Source organism: Copadichromis virginalis, linkage group LG4, assembly GCF_057382275.1.
Source record: "Copadichromis virginalis isolate Kocher_CV1m ecotype Utaka linkage group LG4, C_Virginalis_male_GT1.1, whole genome shotgun sequence".
In the NCBI taxonomy this organism is placed as follows: Eukaryota; Metazoa; Chordata; class Actinopteri; order Cichliformes; family Cichlidae; genus Copadichromis; species Copadichromis virginalis.
The window spans coordinates 4,929,425-4,951,564 of NC_140621.1; the positions used below are offsets into that span (position 1 = coordinate 4,929,425).

At 41.3% G+C, this 22,140-nt stretch overlaps 2 protein-coding genes across 3 annotated transcripts in view; both read right to left on the reverse strand.

Annotated features, from left to right (window-relative positions):
- Window positions 1–7,490, reverse strand: part of LOC146710631 (vesicle-fusing ATPase) — a 76,607-nt gene extending 69,117 nt beyond the window's left edge. For both annotated transcript variants that reach the window (XM_085453231.1, XM_085453229.1), the window contains exon 1: window positions 7,356–7,490. In XM_085453231.1, coding sequence (XP_085309357.1) covers window positions 7,356–7,367 — 12 coding nt within the window. In that variant the 5' untranslated portion in view covers window positions 7,368–7,490. The remainder of the gene's footprint in view (window positions 1–7,355) is intronic.
- Window positions 7,491–11,405: 3,915 nt separating this feature from the next.
- Window positions 11,406–21,582, reverse strand: LOC146710633 (cyclin-dependent kinase 5 activator 1-like). The gene is made up of 3 exons (XM_085453232.1): window positions 21,071–21,582; window positions 18,029–18,668; window positions 11,406–17,940 (listed from the first exon to the last, which is right to left on the reverse strand). The coding sequence occupies exons 2-3, from the start codon at window positions 18,542–18,544 to the stop codon at window positions 17,449–17,451; spliced, it is 1,008 nt and encodes a 335-aa protein (XP_085309358.1). The 5' UTR covers window positions 18,545–18,668; window positions 21,071–21,582; the 3' UTR covers window positions 11,406–17,448.
- Window positions 21,583–22,140: the final 558 nt, after the last annotated feature.

The window sequence follows — 22,140 nt, forward strand, 5'->3', positions numbered from 1 at the left end:
GCGACGTTCTGGCCCTCATTAGCTGATATGGTTTCAGGATTTTATCCACAAGCTCAGCATAATTCTCTGCTCTGTGATTGCCAAGAAAATTCTGGACATCTCGCACCAATGCATTCCCCGTGCTGATTTACTGAACTCCTTGTCAAGAATCAGTTTACCAACAAACATTGGATGTGGTGTCACTTTTCATAAGACTGAACTTATTTCTTAAATTCTGAATCTCACTGACATTTCTGTCCAGTCATCCTAGTTGTCCAATCCTTGGAACATAAAAGCTAAAAATCAAAAATGGGACATGCTAGACCAAAACGGTTTATACAGTAAATCAAGCAGTATGGTGCATTTACAGTAACTTTGGCTTTAAGTCTTGAGCTTGTGCTCTCTAATCCAGAAGGCTTTATGAGGACCAGATGGCTGGTGAGACTGAATAGTGAGCCAAAGGTCATTAGTTCAATCGGCAAAGGGAACCCAAGTGTCTTACTAAACCATTTACTTCTCTCCAAACATAACCTGACTCGCTGCAAATTGGCACGAAAGCTATTACGAGGCAAAGGCAGAATATTCCCACATGAATTCTAATTTCAGTTTAGCATTTAACCTCAGATCAATAGTCACTTACTGCCTCACCATACTACCCAGGGTCGACACATCTTGTTCTTAAAGGTGATGTAAGGTTTATTATAAGCACTTTGACTGTGGTTATTTATTATTAGTGTAATGCACAACTCTGGGTCCTGCTGCTGACTGGTATTGCCGGTAGTGAACCCAGAGGAAAGGCTCCAATGAACAGCTGTTCATTCATTCCTGTAACCTGTTACAGACTCTGTTAACAAGCTGTATTTTATGGAGAGTTTAAAAAAAAGTGGGCAAACTCAGTAAGTGAAAACATAATGTGGGGTTTTTGTGATTTTGGAGGTCTGGTGTGGATGCATAAACTAAACCTGTATGATATGGGCAAAGGTATTGAGCCACACTTTCTTTTAGTCTTTACACACCTGATCTGTATTGTCAGGCTAGCAGCTGTGTAAACACTGTGAGTTCAGCATCACAGCGGGAAACCCATAGTTGTATCTTTTTTTGTCATTCCCGCCTCTAGAGCAAAGCCAACACAGTGTCAGAAACAGGAGATGAATGCTGGGCTTTTACAAATATGCTAACTCGTGCCGACATCTGGTCCATTAAGGATTTTTCTCTACTGCCTTCTACCCTCAAAGCTGGATGCACTTGAATAAAAATTGCTTGCTGACAAGCCACACGAGCTTTCCACGTTCTGGGCTTAACGCGTACATTTTGCTGGATGACTGTGCACACTGTAAACTGCTTTCATAGACTTTCTGAATGTTTCGCAGACAAAATCTTTAATGGTTTCTGGCTGATTATAAACAGGAGATGTGGCATTCATGGACTCCTGAACAGCAATCCATCGGAAAACTCCAAAATGCTACAGGCAGCATTTTTCTACCCTCAACAGCAAAGAATCAGAGAAAAGCTGAACCAAGAAAACATATGAGCTGATGTGTTGCAGTGACAACAGTGACAACAGTGATAACAGTGTTGACAGTGCGATCTTCCTATATTATGGTTACCATAGTAAACATGTGAGATATTAGAGGGCATAAGCGTTCTTGTTTTTATTGACTAATCGTATCCATATCTCAAGTTTGCATGTACTTTTATTGAAGTATTTATTTGTATCTTGGTCACCAGTGAAATAATAGTTAAGGCTCTTAGCAGACCTAGCAAGTTTCTTTGATAATTTCATGCTTGCTAGCTTGTGTGGTAATATGCTTTAGAACAGGATTCTCTTGCTGAGACTGTTGTTGATGCCAGGACCGTTTCAGTTTGGGGAACTGTTTGCTTTGTCCTGATATCCTCTGACAGATGACTTTATGCCCTGAAACAGTACAAACTGTGCTGGGCACTTCAGAATGAAGGGTATACGAGTGAGTGCCAGCTGGGGACATCAAAAATCATGCCTGTGGACACTTCTGACAAGCTGGGTGACCAGGGGGGAGGACATGCTATCTCACACACACACACACACACACACACACACACACACACACACACACACACACACACACACACTGCACACAGACTTGGGGAAATGTGATACATTACTAAGTCTGGTAAAGGGAAACATGATAAGCTTTGTATTCATTTGTGGAACATGCTCTAATGCAAAGACACTGCTCAGTGCTACAACAAAGAGGTAGAAGATAATGAATGCACAGTAATGATTAGAATGTAATATAGACAGCAGAATGTTTTCAGTATTAGAGCACGGTCATTGATTTCCTTTATCTTGTAAAACTAAAGTCAAAAAATTGTGAAAAGTTTAAAAATTTTCTGATGTGAATTTGAGGCCCAACGTATATATACACTGGAAGCATTAGATGTTTGTGAATAAAAACATGCACTGTAAAAAGATGATGATGCTTCTAAACAAGAAAAGAAAGAAAGAAAAGATTCTGGGTTCAAACGATTCTCAGGAGAAGACAGCAGCAGGGAGAATTTCAAGGTTTCCAGGAGTTGAAGCTTTATCGGCATCTAGCTGTGTGTATGTGTCAGGTACAATAGTATCTTAGATTATTGCATATTCAGTACTGGTGACCATTTTCAACTCAGAGTGCACTTGTTGCCAAATGCAGTGGTCTGATTGGTCAGATCTGTTTATTGAGCTGATAAAATAAATACTGCAAATTGGTCCTTTAAAGTTATGTGTTCAGTGTAAATGGCTGATAAAGAACAGGTGAGTTGGCAGAAAAAAATCTAATGCACAAAATATTAATACAAATTTTATGTGTCAGGTCTGTGAAGGTCTTAAGATTTAATTTTTTTTTTTTACACTGAAATGTAAGCTAATTCTTCATGGCTCGAGAAAGGAAGACATTTTTCCTAGTGAGAGAGAGCTAGTTTCAGTCTTTTAGCATGATTTTAAGGATGTAACTCTTTTACTTTATGCACTTCTTTTAAAAATAAATTAATTGGAAACATCAAAAACTCAGACAGATGCAATCTTGTTTTGTCAGTTTACTTGGAGAACTGAGGTTAGCACAATTAGCTTGCTAGCTAATGTGAAATAATAAGCTGCTTGTTCCCTTAACAGATTTTTTTTTAAAAAGCATTGCTTCATAAAAACAGCTAAGAACATGGAAATTAAACTAGCCTCTGTTGTCAGAGTAAACTCCAAAGAAGCTGTTTGACAGGGAAAGGTTTCTCTAAGTGTTAAAAAAATCTTAAGAAGCTTTGATTTCTGCTCCCTCTAAAAATGTTTTAGAAAAATTTCCATCTTGAATTTTTATGGTCTTCATGGCTTGTCAACTTCATTTGTATTAGTTTGCGTTGGTTTTGAGTCTTTGTGCAGTTTTATTGATCCTTTGTGCTCATTTTGTGTCTCCATAGTCGTATAGGCTTGAATAGTTTGTATGAGCCTCTTTGTGATGATCGTCCATGTCTTTTTGTTCTTTTATGCTCTTTTTGTCTCTGTGCATACAGGAAGCTTTGGCCACACAATTATTATTAAATGATGCGTGGGTCTAGCTCATGTTAAGTTGTTAAAATATAGTACTATGAATTGTTGTTATATACAGCAATATAATGACAAAAACACATTAATAACACGCAGGCAGATTCCTCATCTAAATCATGATAAAAATAAAACCTGTGGTCATTTCCATGCAGTGTTGACTGAGCTCCCTTGAATGCTGAACCTCATAAATCAGGCAGCAGTTGGAATGTAAAGACATGCTGATAGAGTAAAACGACTGCTGGAGTATCAGAAAACAGTCCCACTGAGGGAGGAGGTGCTTCCACTCTAAGTGTGATGTAGCAGTCATGTTTTCCACTGACACATGAAATCCGGGCACACGCAGCTTGATGCTCGTTGGATAACAGCACCAAGCTAATGGTGTGTGCTTGTGCTACTCTCCAGCTTTAGCATGCAGAGAGGTGATCAAGAGGTTAAAGAGGTTATGTTAAAATACAGTAAATGTACCAGCACAAGGCACACCCTCAATCAGAAGCACACTGGGTTTCACTGTTTTTAGATGAGCACAGTGAGAAAGTTGTTGTGTGGAATGCTAAGGCTGTTAGCACCTTGCATCATGACTCGGCAGACCACCTGCACTTTTGTGCTGATGAGTCTGTCTTCAACTCAAATTAATACAAGCTCTGCACTGGAAATGAAGCTGCACTGCACCATTTACATGGTGACGTGGTAGGATGGGCTTTTTTCAGAAAGCCATTGTGTCGTAGACTTTGTAAGTGACTTGTTGGTTTGATCCATTTGCCTTCTGGCCAATGGTGACATGAGAAGGTTTAAACCTTTCTCATATTTGTGTAGTATGTAGCCAACAGCTGATGTGCTTAGCTCAGCACAAAGCCTGGATGCGGAGTTGGAAAAATGAGAATTGTCCTTTTAAGAAGAACTTTGTGCCAGGCTAAAGACCTATTTCATAACATCCATTTGACATTAAAAATAGGTGTTAACCATACTAATTAAAGTTCTGCACCTAAATAAAGCTGGACCTTCATTAATGCAGTCGGTAACACCACTGTTTACCTAAGATTTCATGTTAAAACAGCAGAACCTGAGACATTAAGAATCTCCAGGCAATAACTAATAAAGGGGACTTCTTATATTAATTTCAAGTTCCATATTTTATCATCTGTGTCTACAGAAGTTGCTTATTTATCTCACTGAGGAATCATGTGACTGCTAACTGTGTCATTAACTTGCCCGCCATTTTGGATAAGTGACAATCATGGTGACAATGTAGAGTGAGTGCACAAAGTCCCAGAGTCATGCAGGCCTACAGACTGATCCACAACCATCTGGCAACCACTGTCGGTGAGGCAAACACCTCTCTGCAACTGCTTTGGGTTGCTGGCAGACTGGTACAGTCACTGGAACATGCTGGGAATCTGTGATTGCCTATTAATGTTTGCAGACAAATACATGTCTTCCATCCAAAGTAAAGCTGCCCCAGCAACCTTCCATATGAATGGAAGACATCAGTTTGTCTGCAAACAATAATAGTCAAGCGGAAGCTATCATATATAAATCATAAGGAGGTTTTTGGTACAGACACTCCAGCGACAACTGGTGACCGTCAGGAACCACTCTCCAATCAGATACACATTTCCCCTTGTAACTAGTAGTTGTATCACATCCTATATGGTGGAAAGCTCTTGTGTAAAGTCCACATAATGTTGCATGAAAAACTTCTATACTGGGATGCGATGCTGCTCCTCAGTTCAGTGTTTCCTGTAGGGTAGGGTTTGTGCTCGGTCATGGACACGTAGCAGCGTAAGAGAGTGCGGACAAATAGTCATTACTGGCTTTTCAAGTCCACTTAAAGTTTGCCTGAAGTGAACATGTGTAAGTTAGCATCATAGTGTAGTATCTTGTAAAAAGGTCTTCGCAGTTACAAAAAAATGACAGACACGCATGTATCTAGTGATAAAATTCTGTCACTCTGAGACAAACTGACTTACATGATGCCAGATGTCAAATTTATCTTAAACTGGAGAGCTGGTGGGACAGACTCAATGCAAATAAGCTGTGGAACACTGAGAATACCCATATGGAAAAGAAATAGTAAAAACTTCTATGATTTACTCATGAAAGTGGCCACTTTCTCATTACTTTCATACATTGTTTTAGTAAGTATCCAAAACATACAAGTTTCATTATATAATTTTTCAAGGGATCTTATATCTGTTTTCACTCTTGTATGCTTTTCATACAAGTTTCACACAAGACAGATACAAACTTTATAAGATTTATATATATCTTTTCCATATGGGTAAGGAGTGAAACTCAGTTAAATGAATTTCAATGTTTGGGTTATTTATGACACTGCTGATCTTAATTTCACAGAAATTAACTTGAATTATTTTTTGTAATTGAAACTGTGCGGCGCCTGCTCAGGGCAGGTAGAAAACTTTCCGATTCGCAGCATGTAGGAGAAAAAAATCCCCCAAAGTTGATTACATGCAGACAGCTTAATATTGCCATCGCAATTTATACTCGATGGTTACGATAAAGCCATTTTAACCATTGTACGTGGACAAACGAACACATCGAGTACATTCGATATATTGCCCTATAATTCACCATTATAACAGTGTAGTCTTGGCACTTTCTTTTTACACAGTGAAAACAAATGTGATAAAACGTTATCTGGTAAGCTTTAGAGAAGAGCTTAGTCTGACTTGACTAACCATGTCCACTGTTTGCCTGTTTTATGCTAAGCTAAGCTGAGCAGCTGCTGGACGTAGTATCATAGTGATAGCAGGTGTCAATATGTTTCTCCAAAGTCATACATGGAGTCATGGAGGTAAAAGAGGCCTGGAATAATGATATATATACATCCGCAAAAACGAGAACATCTGTCAACTGTCGATATTTATCTTTTGTGTTGGCTAAAAGTTCAGAAGCCCTGCAAACAGTATTGTTTGTTTACAAAGATTTCTCTGTTGGCTGAGGACAAAGGGCTAATAAATTACAACACAGACACAGAGGTGTTGGTGCTAGCTTTTCTCAGTATATGCCACCCTAGTGACCAGGTTGCTATTTACTGCGTTGCATAATAAAGGCAGCAGTTTGGGGGTATCAGGGTTTAACCCAATAATTCCTACTGCAGTACCAGTCCTGGTGTTATTGCCAGGTGTGACCTGTATAACTGGGGCTGTGTGAGAATGACACCGGGCCACTAGGGGAAGCTGAGGCCGGTTACCTGACATCATCCTCCCTCCTTTTCGACAGGTTGCACGCAACATGTGCATATGTAGGTAGGTTACAGCCCACCAGTCAGCCGTGCTGCTCTGCTGCTTCACACCGCATCCAGCGCTCCCTAACGCCAAACACACACACACACACACACACACACACACACACACACACACACACACACTGGAGCACGTAAGGCTGTTTTCACCCTTGTCACCAAAGCACCACTCTGCGCGTCCCACACAACACCGTGCACCCTTCCACGCATCCACGAAGCTTCTCAGTGGTCGCTTTTCACGCAGTCGCGTCAAGGACAAGCAGAGCCCAGGATTAAGCACCGAAGCAGCTGTAACGGGGTGGGGGGGTGGGGGGGCTGGTGGCGAACACACCGTCCTGTAGCAAATTGCTGCACAAGCTACGCGTTATCACACGGTGTGAAATAAACACCAGAGTCCGCAGTCGCGGTGACATTCAGGTGCTCCGTGTACCGAGACCCCTGACAGTCCGCACATACGGCTCGTCCGACATTTTGCTCTGCGGGTGCGCTTCTTTCATTACCAGCCACGAGCCGGACTGAGAGCGATTTGTTACAGGAATAAACGCAGCGCACGGAGCTTACCCGGGTCGCCATCTTCACGGTTGCGGTAGATCAGGGGCTGCAGTTTGAGTCAGCGGCACACAGGACAGCAGGGACGGTCAGGGCGAAAGGATCGACAGCAGATGGGCTTATAAGCTGCGGCGCACTCGGCTCTGATTGGCTGATTCGAGCGGAAGCGGAGGGAGACGTCACCCTACTCGTCTGGCTCTTTGAGCAAAAGTGGGTCTACATTGTTAAGGGTGGCATCCCGGTGGATAGCGTTTGCATATTTGGCACGCGCACATATATTAGACAGTTTCTTTTCCCTTTTTCTAATAACAATAATGTGAACTCTCTAAATTCTAAAGTGACTTTCAGTGCAGTAAGTGTCATCCCGCCTCCATTCATCGGCTTTTTATTTTTTGGTAAATGAAACCAGAGCCTCAGATTTCTGCATGTCAGCACCACGGACAGCGCTCTGCCCCACACGCTGCTGAACTGCACCACCCCACGGCTGAACTAATTCAGCACCACGGACAGCAGCGCTCCGTCCAGGCTGTATGTTTGTTTGATCGCTTAAAGGTCCTGACAGCAGCTGAGACTTGCTAAAGCGTACAAAGTTAGAGCAGGAAGAAGCAGGAAGCTGAAGAAAGTCTCAGGCAACGATGATCGGCTAACTTCTGTGTTTACATTAAAGAATCATATTGACACAACAGATAACACTCTAACATAAACTGGACATTAATGTAGGGGTGTTTTTAAATGATTATTTTTACTCTAATATTATTCCTGCAAGATCTCTTAGCTAACTAGCAAAAGCACATTGAAACTTAAAACTTAAAAGCATACTTCTATTCTATTCTGTTCTATTTTATCAAAAGTTGGGAAGTTGTGTAAAATGTAAATAAAAACAGAATATAATGATTTGCAGATCTCAAAAACCCAAAATCTTTATGACAGAAAGCAAAGAAACCACCTGGGAAGGGACCATTGATGCTCAAAGGTCTATATACAGATTTCATAGCAACATCTGCTCCCATCCAGTGACGCCTCTTTAAGGGAAGGCCTTGAATATGTCAGTAAGACAATGCTAAACCAAACACTGCATCTATTATAGCAGCATGGAACAGCCTGCCTGCAATGCAGACTTTTCACCAACTCAAAATATTTGAAGTGTCATAAAACAGAAAGCAGAGCCAGGACTGCTGAGCAGCCAGAATCCTCCATCAGACAAGAACGGCACAACATTCCTCTCCAGCAGCTTCTCTCCTCAGTTCCCAGAAGTGGATGTGCTGTTGTTGAAAGAAGAAGTGATGCTGCACAGTGGTAAACATCACCCTTCCCAGCTTTTAGAGACACGTTGATGCAATCATATTCAAGGTGATCTCTCATTAAAACAATTAAACCCTTTAAGGCAGTGGTTCCCAAACTTTTTTTGCTAAGCCCCCCTTTGCTTTACAAGAAAAATGTTCGAACTCCCCACTTTTCAGTTCGACCCCCCCCCCCCCCCCCCCCCCCCCACACACACACTCATATTTTGCTCCATTGCTGTTTATTTAACACCTCAAACATTTAGTAAACAATTAGGCAAATACAAGTAATTTGCAATAAATCACAGGCAGTAATAAAATAAACTACTAACTCTTTTACGCTGCGTCCGCACCTACACGGGTATTTTTTGAAAAAGCAGCTGTTTTGTCCACAGGTATACGGCATTTCGAATCACCAAAAACGCAGATTTTTTAAAACAGATTTTTGCGTTTACGTGTGGACGAGGAATACAGAGTTCATAACACAATGTCAAAGGTATGTGCCTTTTTCACGTCATGCTGTGGCCACGTTATTGTTTACATGAGATGAATTGCAGAATGGCAGATAGAGACAAAATACTGTTAATCTGACTGTCTGCAGGTTTTACACGCTTACATACACACACAGTTACTGTCCCTCCATTTACAAAGGCAGAGGCGTCACAGTGTGATTATTTTACGTGTAGTTGTTTTTTCCTGTGTAATAATATTCAACATTGCTGTCAATACATTTTTCAAAAAAATGCCTCTCTGTGCAAAATGGGTTTAAAAACATAAACAGCTGTGGGATCCTGTTTGTCCGGTATTTGAACCGGGGAACAAATCGTGGCAGGACCAGCCTGATATTATTTGTATCCCACTGTAACTTTACTGTATAAAGAGCTAACACCTCCAAAATGTCAGGAGTAGTTAGTCATTACAACAAGTGTTTGTGAACTAAAAATCAAGAATGTGAGATTCTGTGCTGCTCCCAACACAGGGAAAACCAATTCTGCAGGGAGACCTACCTCAGCACCTGTGCAGGTGAAACCAAAGGGAAGATTTGCTTCACCATATTTTCTAGTCTTTGGTTTAGAATGAAGTTGGTTTGGAAACATATTCAGCGATGCTTCATCTCCTGCTTTGCGTTTGTGTGGGCGCCCCAAGCATGTCCAAGCATTTGTTTGTTTTGGGGGTTTTTTCTTCCCTTTTCATACCGCGCCCCCCCCCTGCAATGGCTCTGCGCCCCACCTAGGGGGCGGCCCCCACACTTTGGCAAGGTTTGCTTTAAGGGAAGAAGTAGAAGATTGTTACTGCACTTTAATTACTTCATTTCAATCTTTAAGTTTCCAAAATTTTGAGTTTGACTCTAACTTTGATCAAACATGCGTAACTTCTTCAGCTGTTGAGGTGGAAGGTTAGCTGACAGAGTTCAGTTAAGTTCAGTTTAAATGTACAGAATTAGACTCGTCTATATTCACTAGTGTTTGATTCAGATTCAGACAACTCCACACTTTATTTAGTTATGGTGATTTATTGTTAAAAAAATGGAATCACAAAGTTATTCCTGCCAGAGTGGGGCAACTACACTGGGAAAAGCAACTGATTGGGCTCCTTTGTTTTCCAAGCATTCAAAGGAAGCAGGTCAGAGGTTACATCAGCTGACTTATGTACAGTCATATTGTGTCATATGAGGTCTGTTCTGTAAGTCTGCCTCGTTCTTCTCTTTTCGTCTGTTTCTTAGTCATTTTCTCACCATGCAGGATCTAAGGACCAGTTTGGGCCTCCATCCTGGTGGTGTGAAATGTTCTTCTTCAAAGATGGTTGGATGGTTATCCTCTCTGGTTCCTGTAAGCACAGAGGAAAAATAAACTCTCACGAATAACAGTTCACCTGCACTCACGACCAGCACCTACCTGCATCTCGCCTACCTGACCATTCTCCACTGCCCTTCTTCTCACTTCTTGTTGATTATCTTGGCCTGCCTGCTACCCCACCATCACCACCTTAAAGAAACAAACTATATTTCCATTTAGGCTCTTGTAAATAATCTATAGACTTGCTATACTCACCAGACCTAAAGGTCTCTTTCTGTGAATTTCATAGCCTCTTTAATAAAAGTTGCAAACGCTCCCTGGTGTCAAATCAGGATTGAAATCAGGATGCTGTGCTGTGTCTCTTTCTTAGACAAGTCTCTGGTAATACCTTGGGTCTTTTGTCCCTTCAGTTTAGTGTAAAACTAGGTCTGTAGAAGGACTGTATGTACTATATCGTTAGCTTCATAGCATAATTGCCTAAGTCATTTGACTAAGTCAATGACTTAGGCACTTATGCTATGAAGCTAACGATATGCTCAGAAGCCTAGCAGCCGTTGTTTTTTTGTTTTGTTTTGTTTCTCGCTTTTTATCAGACTACAGAGGTTAGTATGATCAGTTTTTCAATTGAATATAAACTCATCAGAAACTACGATTAAAGTTCAAGTATTTAAGTGTTTAGCATTATCAGTACGTTTCTCTTTATGTCAGATGTATAGAGCAGAATAATCAATGAATTGAGGGATTTGGTATTAAAATTTTTATCACCAATAAAAATTAAACCTGCTCTTAATGACTCTCAAGTGTCAGGTTAGGGAGCTAGTGAGCAGTAATTGCATTTTTTCAAAATTATTATGATGCTCTTCCTCCCAGCTCCTCTTCAGCTGCCTCAAATGTGCAGCTTCAGAGACTCTCTGCTGCCTTTCTGTGGTCCGAGTAAGAACTGTCTCAATGTCAGTCATAACACCTGAACAAAATACAGAACACCATGCTTGTAAAGGTTTTTATATAAAGTACCTGTAACAGTTGATCAAAGTATTCTTAATTTCTCACATACATATTCATACATCCACATAGTAACAGATTGCAGCATCAGCACTCTAGTAACACTAGTAGCCTTGACTTTGTTCACCAAAGATTCTTGTTTACACAATATGATTCACAAATGAAAAGGAAGGAAAACCAACTTCATCATTAGAAGCATATGTCACACAATAGTTTTTTTCTTTTGTTTTTTGTTGTTTTTTTGTCTTGTATGTCTCGCAAGATAAAATATGGCACATGGTTATGAGTTAATCAATGAGAGCATGAATCGGAGGGGGTGTTATCAACTCATACTTTCATTCTCCATTGCAAGAAAAAGGTTCATTTAGAGGACGGCTTTCCTTTACCTTCAGTTTTCTCTTTCTTTGTTGTCCCTGCACAGCTGACAGGCCTGGAGCAGGTGGAAAGTGGTCATAAATATTTTGGTAATTTTACACATTAAGAATCATCACTCCTAACATCAGTGTCAAAATCTGACACTACAAGGGTACTGAATACAGAAAATAGAATATTCAGTGTATCAGAGAACGAGTAGCGCTGACCGCTTGTGAAAAATCACGGCTTGTTTAATGATTGTTCAATCACAGCTTAGCAACTGTAATGCAGCACAAAAGGTCTTTCAAGCTTTGGGTTTGTTCACAATGTGGAAAGACGTATTTCCAGAGTTTAAGGTGGTTCCTTATTGGTGCCATTCCATGACAAATGAGTTAAGGTGTGTTTCTCATCGCTAACATAAGATACAATCATTAGCTTAACCAACAGTTGTTACCTAAAAGGCCAAGCAGCTAATTTTTTAAATAATGCAGTGCCCCTTTTATCACTAGCACATCCACTTAGTTGTATATACACTATCTGTGACGTTGATCCTATCAGAGTTTAAGCTAGTGTTAGCAGTGTTGTCCATTAGATCCAATAACATTTACTGTAGCAACCCTAGCTAGCATCACCCAAGATAACGTCACATTTAACAGACATCTTACTGTCCTAGCATTAAAAGGAAGAAAAAATAAGAGTCCTATTGACATTATTCCCTATAAGGTATGAACTGAACAGACTAAGTTGATAAGACCAATGTTTTTATTTGGTGAAGAAGCTAACTTTATGCTTGTTAGCTGTAGCCTTTGTCTTCAAGCACGAAGTTGTTTGTAGCAACCAGTTGCTTCATTAAAAGCCTTTTCATATCTCTCTAATAAATCAATAACTTTTTGTATCCGCTTGAGTGTGTCTGTTCTTAAAACTCTTGATAAATGTTCATCTACTTCACCCTTACTTTTGGTGTGTTTTGCTGAACATACTTTGGTTAAAGGTTGTTTTGTAAGAGACTACCAGTGACGAACAAACACTGGCAACCACAGTGACATCTAATCCCCATTTAACAGAGCCATGGGTGTTGGACAATTACATCTCATTAGGAAACCTGTTGTTTTGCTTTCCCTGTTTCAATTTAGCTGTTTATTAGCAACCATATATGCACACTTTATCCATTAAGTGTCAGCGATAGGGTTTCTTTAAAAAAAATACTAGCCACTAAAGCAATAGCTCGCTTCAGCTACTGGTTTATTATAGTGACACAAACAAGGCAAATGCTATTGTTAGCATTCACAGTTCACCTCTGCATTTTACAGACAGAATTCATTCCAACAAGTAATTTTGACATGACTCAGCTATGGTTAATAAAAAATAATTTAGAGAATATTTTAGCTAATGTTTATGTCAAATAGCCATCAAGTTAGTTAGCCTTTAACTGTTGTTCTTTAAGCCAGTAACCGTTGTTAGCTAGAAATGAGAAATTTGTTTAATGGAATTCTTTTAAGTAATGAATTAATTATTTACTTTTGGATCAATTACAATCTAAGATTTGCCACCACACCTGCTGCCCTTATCAATGTAAGATTAGACAACTAAAGGCCTGGCCTGTGTTGTGGGGCTAAGCAAACCTTTACCCTTTAATTGGAAAACTGTGTCATTCTTCTATTAAATCTGTTAGATACTGAAAGTACTGACATGAATAAAAATTGCAAATTCTTGTATAACATTAACTTATTACAGTTCACATACATCTTGTTATGGAGTTGATGATTTGTAACCATTTGACCTTTCTTTTATCCTTTTGCCTGCAGAGAGAGATCCTTCTGGATCGTCAAGTACAACAAATTACAAACAGGATTATTCAACAGTCATCTTGTGAATGCCTTTGAGGAATATGCTACTTGTCTACTATTCAACCCATCAGAAACAGCTAGGAGGAAGGACATGTAAACAAGCATGTTTGCCATGGATTCATAGAGTGCATATTTGTCTCATGAGGTCTGACTCTGGAACAAGGCTACATGTTTTTCTTCAGAGCATGAAAGCGCTGCAGCCCAGTTGGTAATCATCTGAACATGAAACATCTCCTGCTTTGTGAAGACACGAGTCTGGAAAGAGGCATGACATTCTGTTTGATTAAAAATCCATTTCCTCATTTTTAAAAGTAAAGTCTTCATTTCTGTGTTTGTTTTGTTTTTTTCATATTACAAGGGAAGGCCAAATATTATTATACACAAATTAAACTGAATGTTGAATGCTCCAGTGTTGGATGACTCCAATTTTGGCATACATTTTGCAAAGTGACACACACAACTTCTCTGTATATTGAATTTACAAGCTTTCCATTTTGGCATGTATTCCTTACCATGTAAAGAAAGTCTTTTTCTTCTGGTCTACATGTCGGATGTACAATGCAGCAACATTATGAAAAGCTTACTCATGACAACTTTATAGTCTTTCTTGGCTCATGTTTTTTTGTTTTCTTTTTCTTTTTGTATGAAATAATGAGTCTTAGAATGATATGGCACAAGACCTCCGCCCTGCCGACAGGGCGCAGGTTTTCAAAAACTGAAAACATCTTATTGGCCGTTGTTAGACTTAGAGATATGACATCATCAAGGATAACACTCTCACCTCAGGGGGACATGTATAGGATCAGTATATCCATTTATCCATCATAATGTTTTGAAGGACTACCCTTACAATGGTCCTGTAATGGACCATCAAAGTTTTCCATAAATTTATTGGTGACACAGACTGAAAACTCTTCTATAATCTCTCTTGTGATTCTGGAGGAGCTTTCCAAAACCGAATCATAATTCCTTTGAGCTTCTTCATAAAATTCAGTTTTGGGCTTGAAGCTTCTAACAAGAAAGACCCATACAATCTGAAGATGTGGGGTCTTTAAAGGTGGACTTTAGGTGATTTAGGAAGAAAAAAGCACCAGATTTAAGCACATTATGGAAATTGTTTGATCACGCATTTTTAGACAGGAAGTCTGGAGATTTTATTCTGCCTTTTATAAGTTTTCAGCCTGAAAACATGGCTGCTTACCAAAAGTCAGAACTATTGTACTCTTTACCCTCTGAGGCCTAAGTAATCACCCTATACTATCAGAATATGTAATATTTGTTCATTTTTTCTAGCAATAAGGGGACAAAGAACATATTGGTTCTAACCGACACATCAAAATGTGTTGACGTTTGTCAAAAAAACCCCTGTTTTTCTTGTCTACAAAACTTAGGGTTTGGGGCTTAGATCTCAGATGGTTAATGTACAATAGGTTGCTGTAGAGCCACATAGGGGTAGGATTAGGGATGAAATGCATTTTAGCAACATGCTCAACAGGTATAGTTGCAGAAACGAGATGAAATTACCTTCTAAATCAATTCTTACTAAGATCGCATTTACGTTTGATCCAAAATGTAAAACATTTTGCTTTTACAGTTCATTAGTTCTCAGATTTCTCTTTGGACATACCAAATAAGTGACCAAAGAGACATAGAGGCTAATCTCGGTGGGCTCTTTTAGTCCTCTGTGTACATGAATACCAAAAACCTGTTTTAAGGGCAAGTGTTTGACCTTGCCTTGACTGATGGATTTATAGTAATGGCATGTCCACTTCTAACCTTTCACATATTGTCCTCATTGGATCGTCCTTGCGCCTGGATGTCACATCGCTCAGTCTAGCTTTCAGCAGTTCAGCATAGCAACTGCTCAGTCTCTTTCGTAACATGAGGCATGGCATGCCCAACACAAAGCAGCATGCTAGGAAACCTATAGAAGCACACATGCATGTCAAACAACTCCGTGAATAAGTAAGCCATCAGGTCAGTGGACCAGAGAGTCTCTAAATATGGGACAACTGGACTGAACTGCACCAGACAGGACACGACCGGTTCAGACCAGACCGGAGCGATCGAAATGAGAGAGAGAGAATCTGTGTTGATTTATTTTGTCCATGTTGCTGTGGAAAGCCATGAGCAGAAGAAAGAGGGGTGGGTGTTGGGACTTCAAACAGCAGCCGAGGTCTCTGGTACCAAGTGGTGACGGCAACATCAAAGTGTTGTTGTGGAAGAAAAGTCACATCTACAATTGTTGTGTCTGGCTCTGCACTTCCACAGCTGGAGCATACTCACATTTACTTTTGATTACTAATGTGTGTAGTCATTGGCCGAGAAAGCGATCACATGATCTGCTATAAGAACATATCCTCCATGACCCATCACCACCAGTCATTCACACAGTGTGATGCACCCAACACGAGTGTAGTCGTTTAAAAGTATTCTTTCTTTCTTTCTTTCTTTCTTTCTTTCTTTCTTTCTTTCTTTCTTTCTTTCTTTCTTTCTTTCTTTCTTTCTTTCGTCAGCACCAATATGGACTGCAGGAGAAAGTGCAGGGTAAGAGAAATAAATGAGCTCATTCCCTGTGTAAAATGTGCCCTGGAGGGGTCAGTATTGCATTTTCCCACGTATTTGTAAACAGCTTACACAAGGGCTTGTTTAATAATTATTCATCTGTGCCAAAAGGTTTAGCATGTCATCCTCTTAAAAATAGACAAATGGTCTCCTAATTCCCAGAATATTTGACTGGATAAACCCAAATGTTCCTTTAAAACTACAGTACTTTATATAATATGCGGATGCATGAATCCACTTCAGTACAATAAATAGGAGTGCCAATTAAACAATCTGGTTGACTTGATCTCATCCACGCTATGCAAGTTAATACTCTTTATGTTATGTGAATGGACCTTGCAGAACCACTTTTGATGAGTGCAATAAAGCTTGGGAAGGACTTTAGGAATAAGGTAAAGCGGAGTTGGCAATAAGCAAGTGGTCATGTGCAAGGACATATGAAGTGACCTCATGCAATGGTTCAATTCTCTATAGATAAAAATGCCTCAATGCTAAATATATACTGTATACATATACAGTATATATATATATTTATATATCCAGCCTCAGTAACTAAATCTGTGTTGTCTGGCGTCTCTAAACCCATTTATGTTTCTATTAACTTTCACAATAAAACTTAGTCAGGACTTTATTTCTTAACATAAAGGCCAGACTGACAAATTTCTTTACACCCAAGGTAAAAGGTAAGTACAATGGATCTCTTGCTCTCTCTATCATGCTGTTAATGTCACATCATGATCTCTGCTAGTCATGCTTTTGATGAAATATGACTTTCCTTTTCTTCATTGTCAGATATATTGTTACTGGGAATCACCGAATTTCCCAGAGGAACCCACCCGAGGGATTAATAAAGTTTTATCTTATCTCCTCTTATCTTATCTCAACAATTGTATCTCAGCTTTAAAACTTGTTACCCTGAGCTCAGGGACCTGGATGCTGAATGCCAACAAGTAGCCTGTTAATCTTGGGAATCTAATCAGATCCAGTCAACATGACTGGCGGTTTGAGAAACACCTCAGCAACCCTGATTTTATCTACTTTGTTGTTTAACTGCAGCCTTCGGGTAAATTTATCATCAACACTGTTTCATACAACGAGCTCTATCTTCTACATTTGAAAAGTTGGTTAATCACCACCAGTAGAGACGCCAGACAACATTACAGCTCAAAGGTAACATTACACTGGATTACATTAGTCTTCCTGTCCTTAACATATTCACTGTCTATCCTTCCACCCCCACCCCCCCACTCCCGGCGCCCTCTTATCGGTCAAGGCCTATGAGGAGCTTGGTCTTCTCTTCCTCTTTCTTGCTCTCATTTTTCAGATCAGCAAACACCTGGGTAAAGAAGTGTGGGTCGGTGTTGATCTGGAGCATCTTGCCACTCATGCGGTTGATGATGTCCAGGCAGCGGTCCCAGAAGGCTTCTTTCTCTGCTTCCACCAAGAAGGGCTTCAGTGGGTAGGAGATCTCGTTGCCCATGTAGGAGTAGGACAGGTAGAGGCAGGTAAGCAGTGAGGCCTGCAGCTCGCGCTCCGAGGCCACCTCAGCTGAGACCACGTCGCGGCACAGCATGTAGAGGAAGACCACGTTGGCTGGAGTAATGAAGCCCTGATCCTGCCAGCCCTGAAGAAGGAGGGAGCGGTCCACACTGCGCAGCCAAAGCACTGGATCTGTCGGGGATAGACGCTTTAATCTGTAACACCGACGGCACAGGAACTCGCCCAGGCTACGCATAAGTTCACTCGTGGATGCCTGTGTTTAGGAGGGAAGGAGAGAAGACTTGATCAAATTATGCATGCGTGAGTTTTTAGTTTTCCTTTTGCTATAGAGTGAAGGTTACCTGAACAATGACTCGTTTTGGCGTTCCAGCTGCAGTGGAAGGCTGGATCCCAGAACCTGTGAGGGAATTCTTTTTGGCAACGACAGTAGCTACGTTAGCCAAGGTTTTGGAGGCGGGCAGGTGGGAGGAGGTAGTGGTAGTGGTGGCTGCTGGGTCCTGGCTGGATGAATAGGATGAGAGGTTAGCACAGGACTGAGACTTCTTGAGCTTCAGGCTATTGGAGGCTGAGTTGGTGGTGGCGGCTGCATGACCATCCGGAGAGCTTCCTTTCCCCCCATCCCCGCTGTCTGACTGTAATTTCTTGGACCCCTTCCTCTTCGCTGATACAGCCACTATACGTTTCCATGGGAGCACACTGATGATTGAGGGACGTTTTAGGGACTTTGCTGCTGCAGCAGCGGCATCCTTGGCATTCTTGCTGTTCTGGACGGCGGTGTAGTGGCCCACCGTGGCCGGCCCATCCTCAAACAAGGCTGCCTTGCGGTAGCTAGGAGACAGCGATAACACTGTACCCATGATGTCTGGTTAGAGTTAGCAGCAGAAACAGGGTACAGTGGAAAGTAGTGGGGGAAAGCTCTTTGACTAGTCTAGACAAAAAGCTTGGAAAGGGTCAGCGTCTCACTTCTGGAGGAGTTTGAACCTGTGAACAAACAAACAACAGAAAAAAAAGCAGCAATATTAGTTCGATTTCATTTCAACTGATGAAGTTTCATCAGTCTTCTCTCAGTAGAGAATGAGATGTAGATGTGGAGTGGTTTATCAAAGCAAAGAATAGACCTAGACGCTAAAGTTTTGCACAACCATGACAACTTAACACTCCACTCGCTGATGAATATTGAACACGAATGATGAATATTTTTTGCCTGTTTGCAAGACCAGAAGTGACATAAGACACTGACTCAAAAGAGAATATTTATCGTTGGGATGGTGAACTTTCCCCTAGAGCGTTCAGTCTATCGCCTTCCTCTGCTAAGAGACTTTCCTCACTATGAATTCAACCATCCAGTTAGATAATTTCATGAGGTTGCTGCTGTCAGCCTTGTCAAACATGAAAAATGAGCTACAGTCTCTGAAAAAGATCCTGGGATGAAAGAAAGGCTCGTAGTAATCGTAGTATGAGTTAAGTTTTCTTTTTACTATTTCAAATGCTACAATCCTCACGTCTGAGCTTTGGCTTGTTTTGGTGAGGAGAGAATGAGGAAAACCAAGAAACATTGTTAAAATCTCCCCAAAACATCTGTAAGTGGACCCTGAGTTAAATGGGTTGGGTTATACACAAACTAGTTTTCCAAGAGCAGAATGAACCGAAGCCTACAGCCATGACAAGGTATCCAGATGAAACACCCCAAATGGCTGCCGGACTTTCAGATAAGACTTTTCACAGTTTTCTCGCACAGGACTAAGGAGAGTTTTTACTTCTCCTTTTGAAAAAAGAGTAAAGAAAGTAACCATTGAGGCCCATTGAGTTTGACTACTGTCGGCTCCAGTCAACCATGAAATGTGGTTGAAAGGCTATTTAAGTCCAAAAAGGACCGCACACACTTTGGTGCTTGAGGTCTTCACACTAGTCTAGAAATGACCCCTTACCTTCTTTTAACCATAAAAAGTGACAAATTTGGTTGAGAGTCCAAAGATATTTTGATATCTTTAAGATCAGAAACATTCTATTTGTTTTAGTGAGGGAAAATGGGAAAACATGAGAAAATGTTTGGGAAAACCTATCAAGATATACTTTCTATTTGTTCCTCTTGGGTTTCTAAGTAACAAAGACCTTGAATATGATTTTAGAAAGTGAGGTTAGTTTTCGAAACCAGAAAGGACACTCTGGTTCCTACTTTGTGAAAGCAAAAGCAAGTCAGATGAAAATGGCCCAAACAACAGTTCTCAAGGTCTTCTTGCTAGTTATTCCTCCAAAAATTTAGCCAAGCCTCAGCTTGGCTAAATTTTCTTTTAACGAGGAAGTCAAATTCATGACATTTCAGTATCTCTTTTGCAAACAGCATTCAGACACTTTTTGTTTTCTTTTGATGGAGGAAGAAATCCAAGCTCCTGGAGAAAACCCAGTGGACAAACATGGTTTTCAAGCTACAGGAAAATTTTGTTGTGATGCAACACTGCTAGCTGCCTGCTAGCTGCAGTAACATACAATAAATATCAATCATATCAATGTTTACAAATCACACATATATCATTGGTGATCATTGGTGAAAAACCTGGATTCTTATCTGCTAGACCATGAGAAACAACCTGTAACCGGCCAGATAGATATTTACACAGTGAATCTGCTGTCCACTTGTAACAATGACAACTGAAGAAGCTCCTGCCTGGAGGAAGAGCCTGCAAATGCAGATGAAAGCAGGTCACAAGACCAGCTTCCCCTTTCAGAACACGTCAATAAGATGAGTTTAGGTTAGGTGGTGGGAGTGGGTTTTTTTTTTTTTTACTGCGCAAATCTCTGCTTCCAAGGTCCACATTGAGCTGTTGGTACTGTATGTTCATTAAGTGAAGAAAAGCACCCCAGAGCTTATGGTTACAGCAATATACCAACGAGAGAAAGAGTCAGCCAACTGCATTAGGTGTCTGTGCAGAAACTTCATAATAAATCGTGCAGCCACACAAATAGCTGGCATTCCATCACAGCAGTCATGTATAAATGGCGCACCTCCCCACATAAAGCTGCATATGGACGGCACTGGTAGCCCCAGCATGGGCCTACCAGTGTTCACCAGCATTATATAAGAACCGAGATAAGGCCACGGAGGCAGGGAAAAGAAATGTGCGCAAGCATCCATCTTAGCTTCAAAATGGAAGCCTTGAACACCCCCCCACCCCCGAACACCACCAACACCACCAACACCAGGCAGCATCAGAAGCACACACCGAGAGGCAGCCCTGAACATTAGGAGAAAATGCTTTTTTCTCTCTTTTTGAGCAGGTGGCTGTGTACTGACTGATCCTGCGTTTATCTGAGAATTATTTGAGCGTCTTTAATATTTCATCACCTCACAAGGCTGGTGTTACAGGGAAAAACACGTTTCCTACCTTCTAATTAATCTTCTCTTCTTGTGAAATCCATGTATCCCACCTTGACCTCCCCCGTACCCTCGCTGCTGGGTAAGATCAAAATGTGAAAAGGCTTTCCGCCCACGGAATCCACAACCGCCGGCACGAGCTCGTCCAGCCAAACGGGTCTCGCTCGAACACCGACAGGTCTGCTGCCCGCGCCCCTTCCCTTCAGAGCCTCATTCAGAAAGAGTCTCTCGCTCCTCTGCGGGAATACACACGCAAAGCGAATATGTGCCGCACTCCTTCGCTCGCAGCGAGTGGAGAGATGTCTTCCATTGAGAAGCCCAAAAAACTACACGGTGGAGGCTGTTTGATGCTCACAACTCGCCCAGACATGAATCAAACAGCACGCCGGCCCGCTGGTCTAAAAACCTACATTAACACAAAAAAGCGGCGACAGAGAGAGAGAGGGACAGAAAAACATGGCCACGATAAAGTCCAAAAATAGACGGCAGCTTATTCCTTCAGTAAAGCAGCAAAGCAAAGAGCGAGCGAGACAGGGAGAGAGAGAGAGATGCGGGCATCAGCACTTATTCGGGTTGGATGTGCGAGAGAAACGGCGCTCTCTCATTGGCTGCTGCCTGGATGCTGCTGCCGCCGCTGAAGTCGTTCAGCCTATCGCTCTCCGAGGTGCTGAAGCAGCCGGCCAAACGTGTCGAAGCTGCTGCTGCCGTGCTGTGGTGGTGGAGGTGGTGGAGGGTGGCTGCTGAGGATCAGCGCAGTGATTTTTGTGAATCACTTCATCACAGCGAGTGAGGCCCCGTTAACACCGTGTTTGCTAACAAAAATAGCAGATTCACAGGCGAATCCACCTCTTACAGGTACAACCCCCCCCCCCCACCAACACACACAAACACACACACACACACACACACACACACACACACACACACCCCTTCCCTTCCATCACAGGGCTAATACTGAGGGATGTACTAGTTGCTCTCTGATGTGTTCACTGAAATATGAATGTGTGTGAAGGTTAGACAGAAAGAACTTATGTTGTATAAATGAGTGAAAGGGGTTGTATAAAGTGCGCAAGCTGAGTA

Coding starts and splice junctions, on each gene's coding strand:
- LOC146710633 (XM_085453232.1), bottom strand. CDS start 18,544: ATGGGTACAGTGTTATCGCTGTCTCCTAGCTACCGCAAGGCAGCCTTG. Junction 17,941..18,028: donor CAAAACGAGTCATTGTTCAG/GTAACCTTCACT, acceptor TCCTAAACACAG/GCATCCACGAGTGAACTTAT.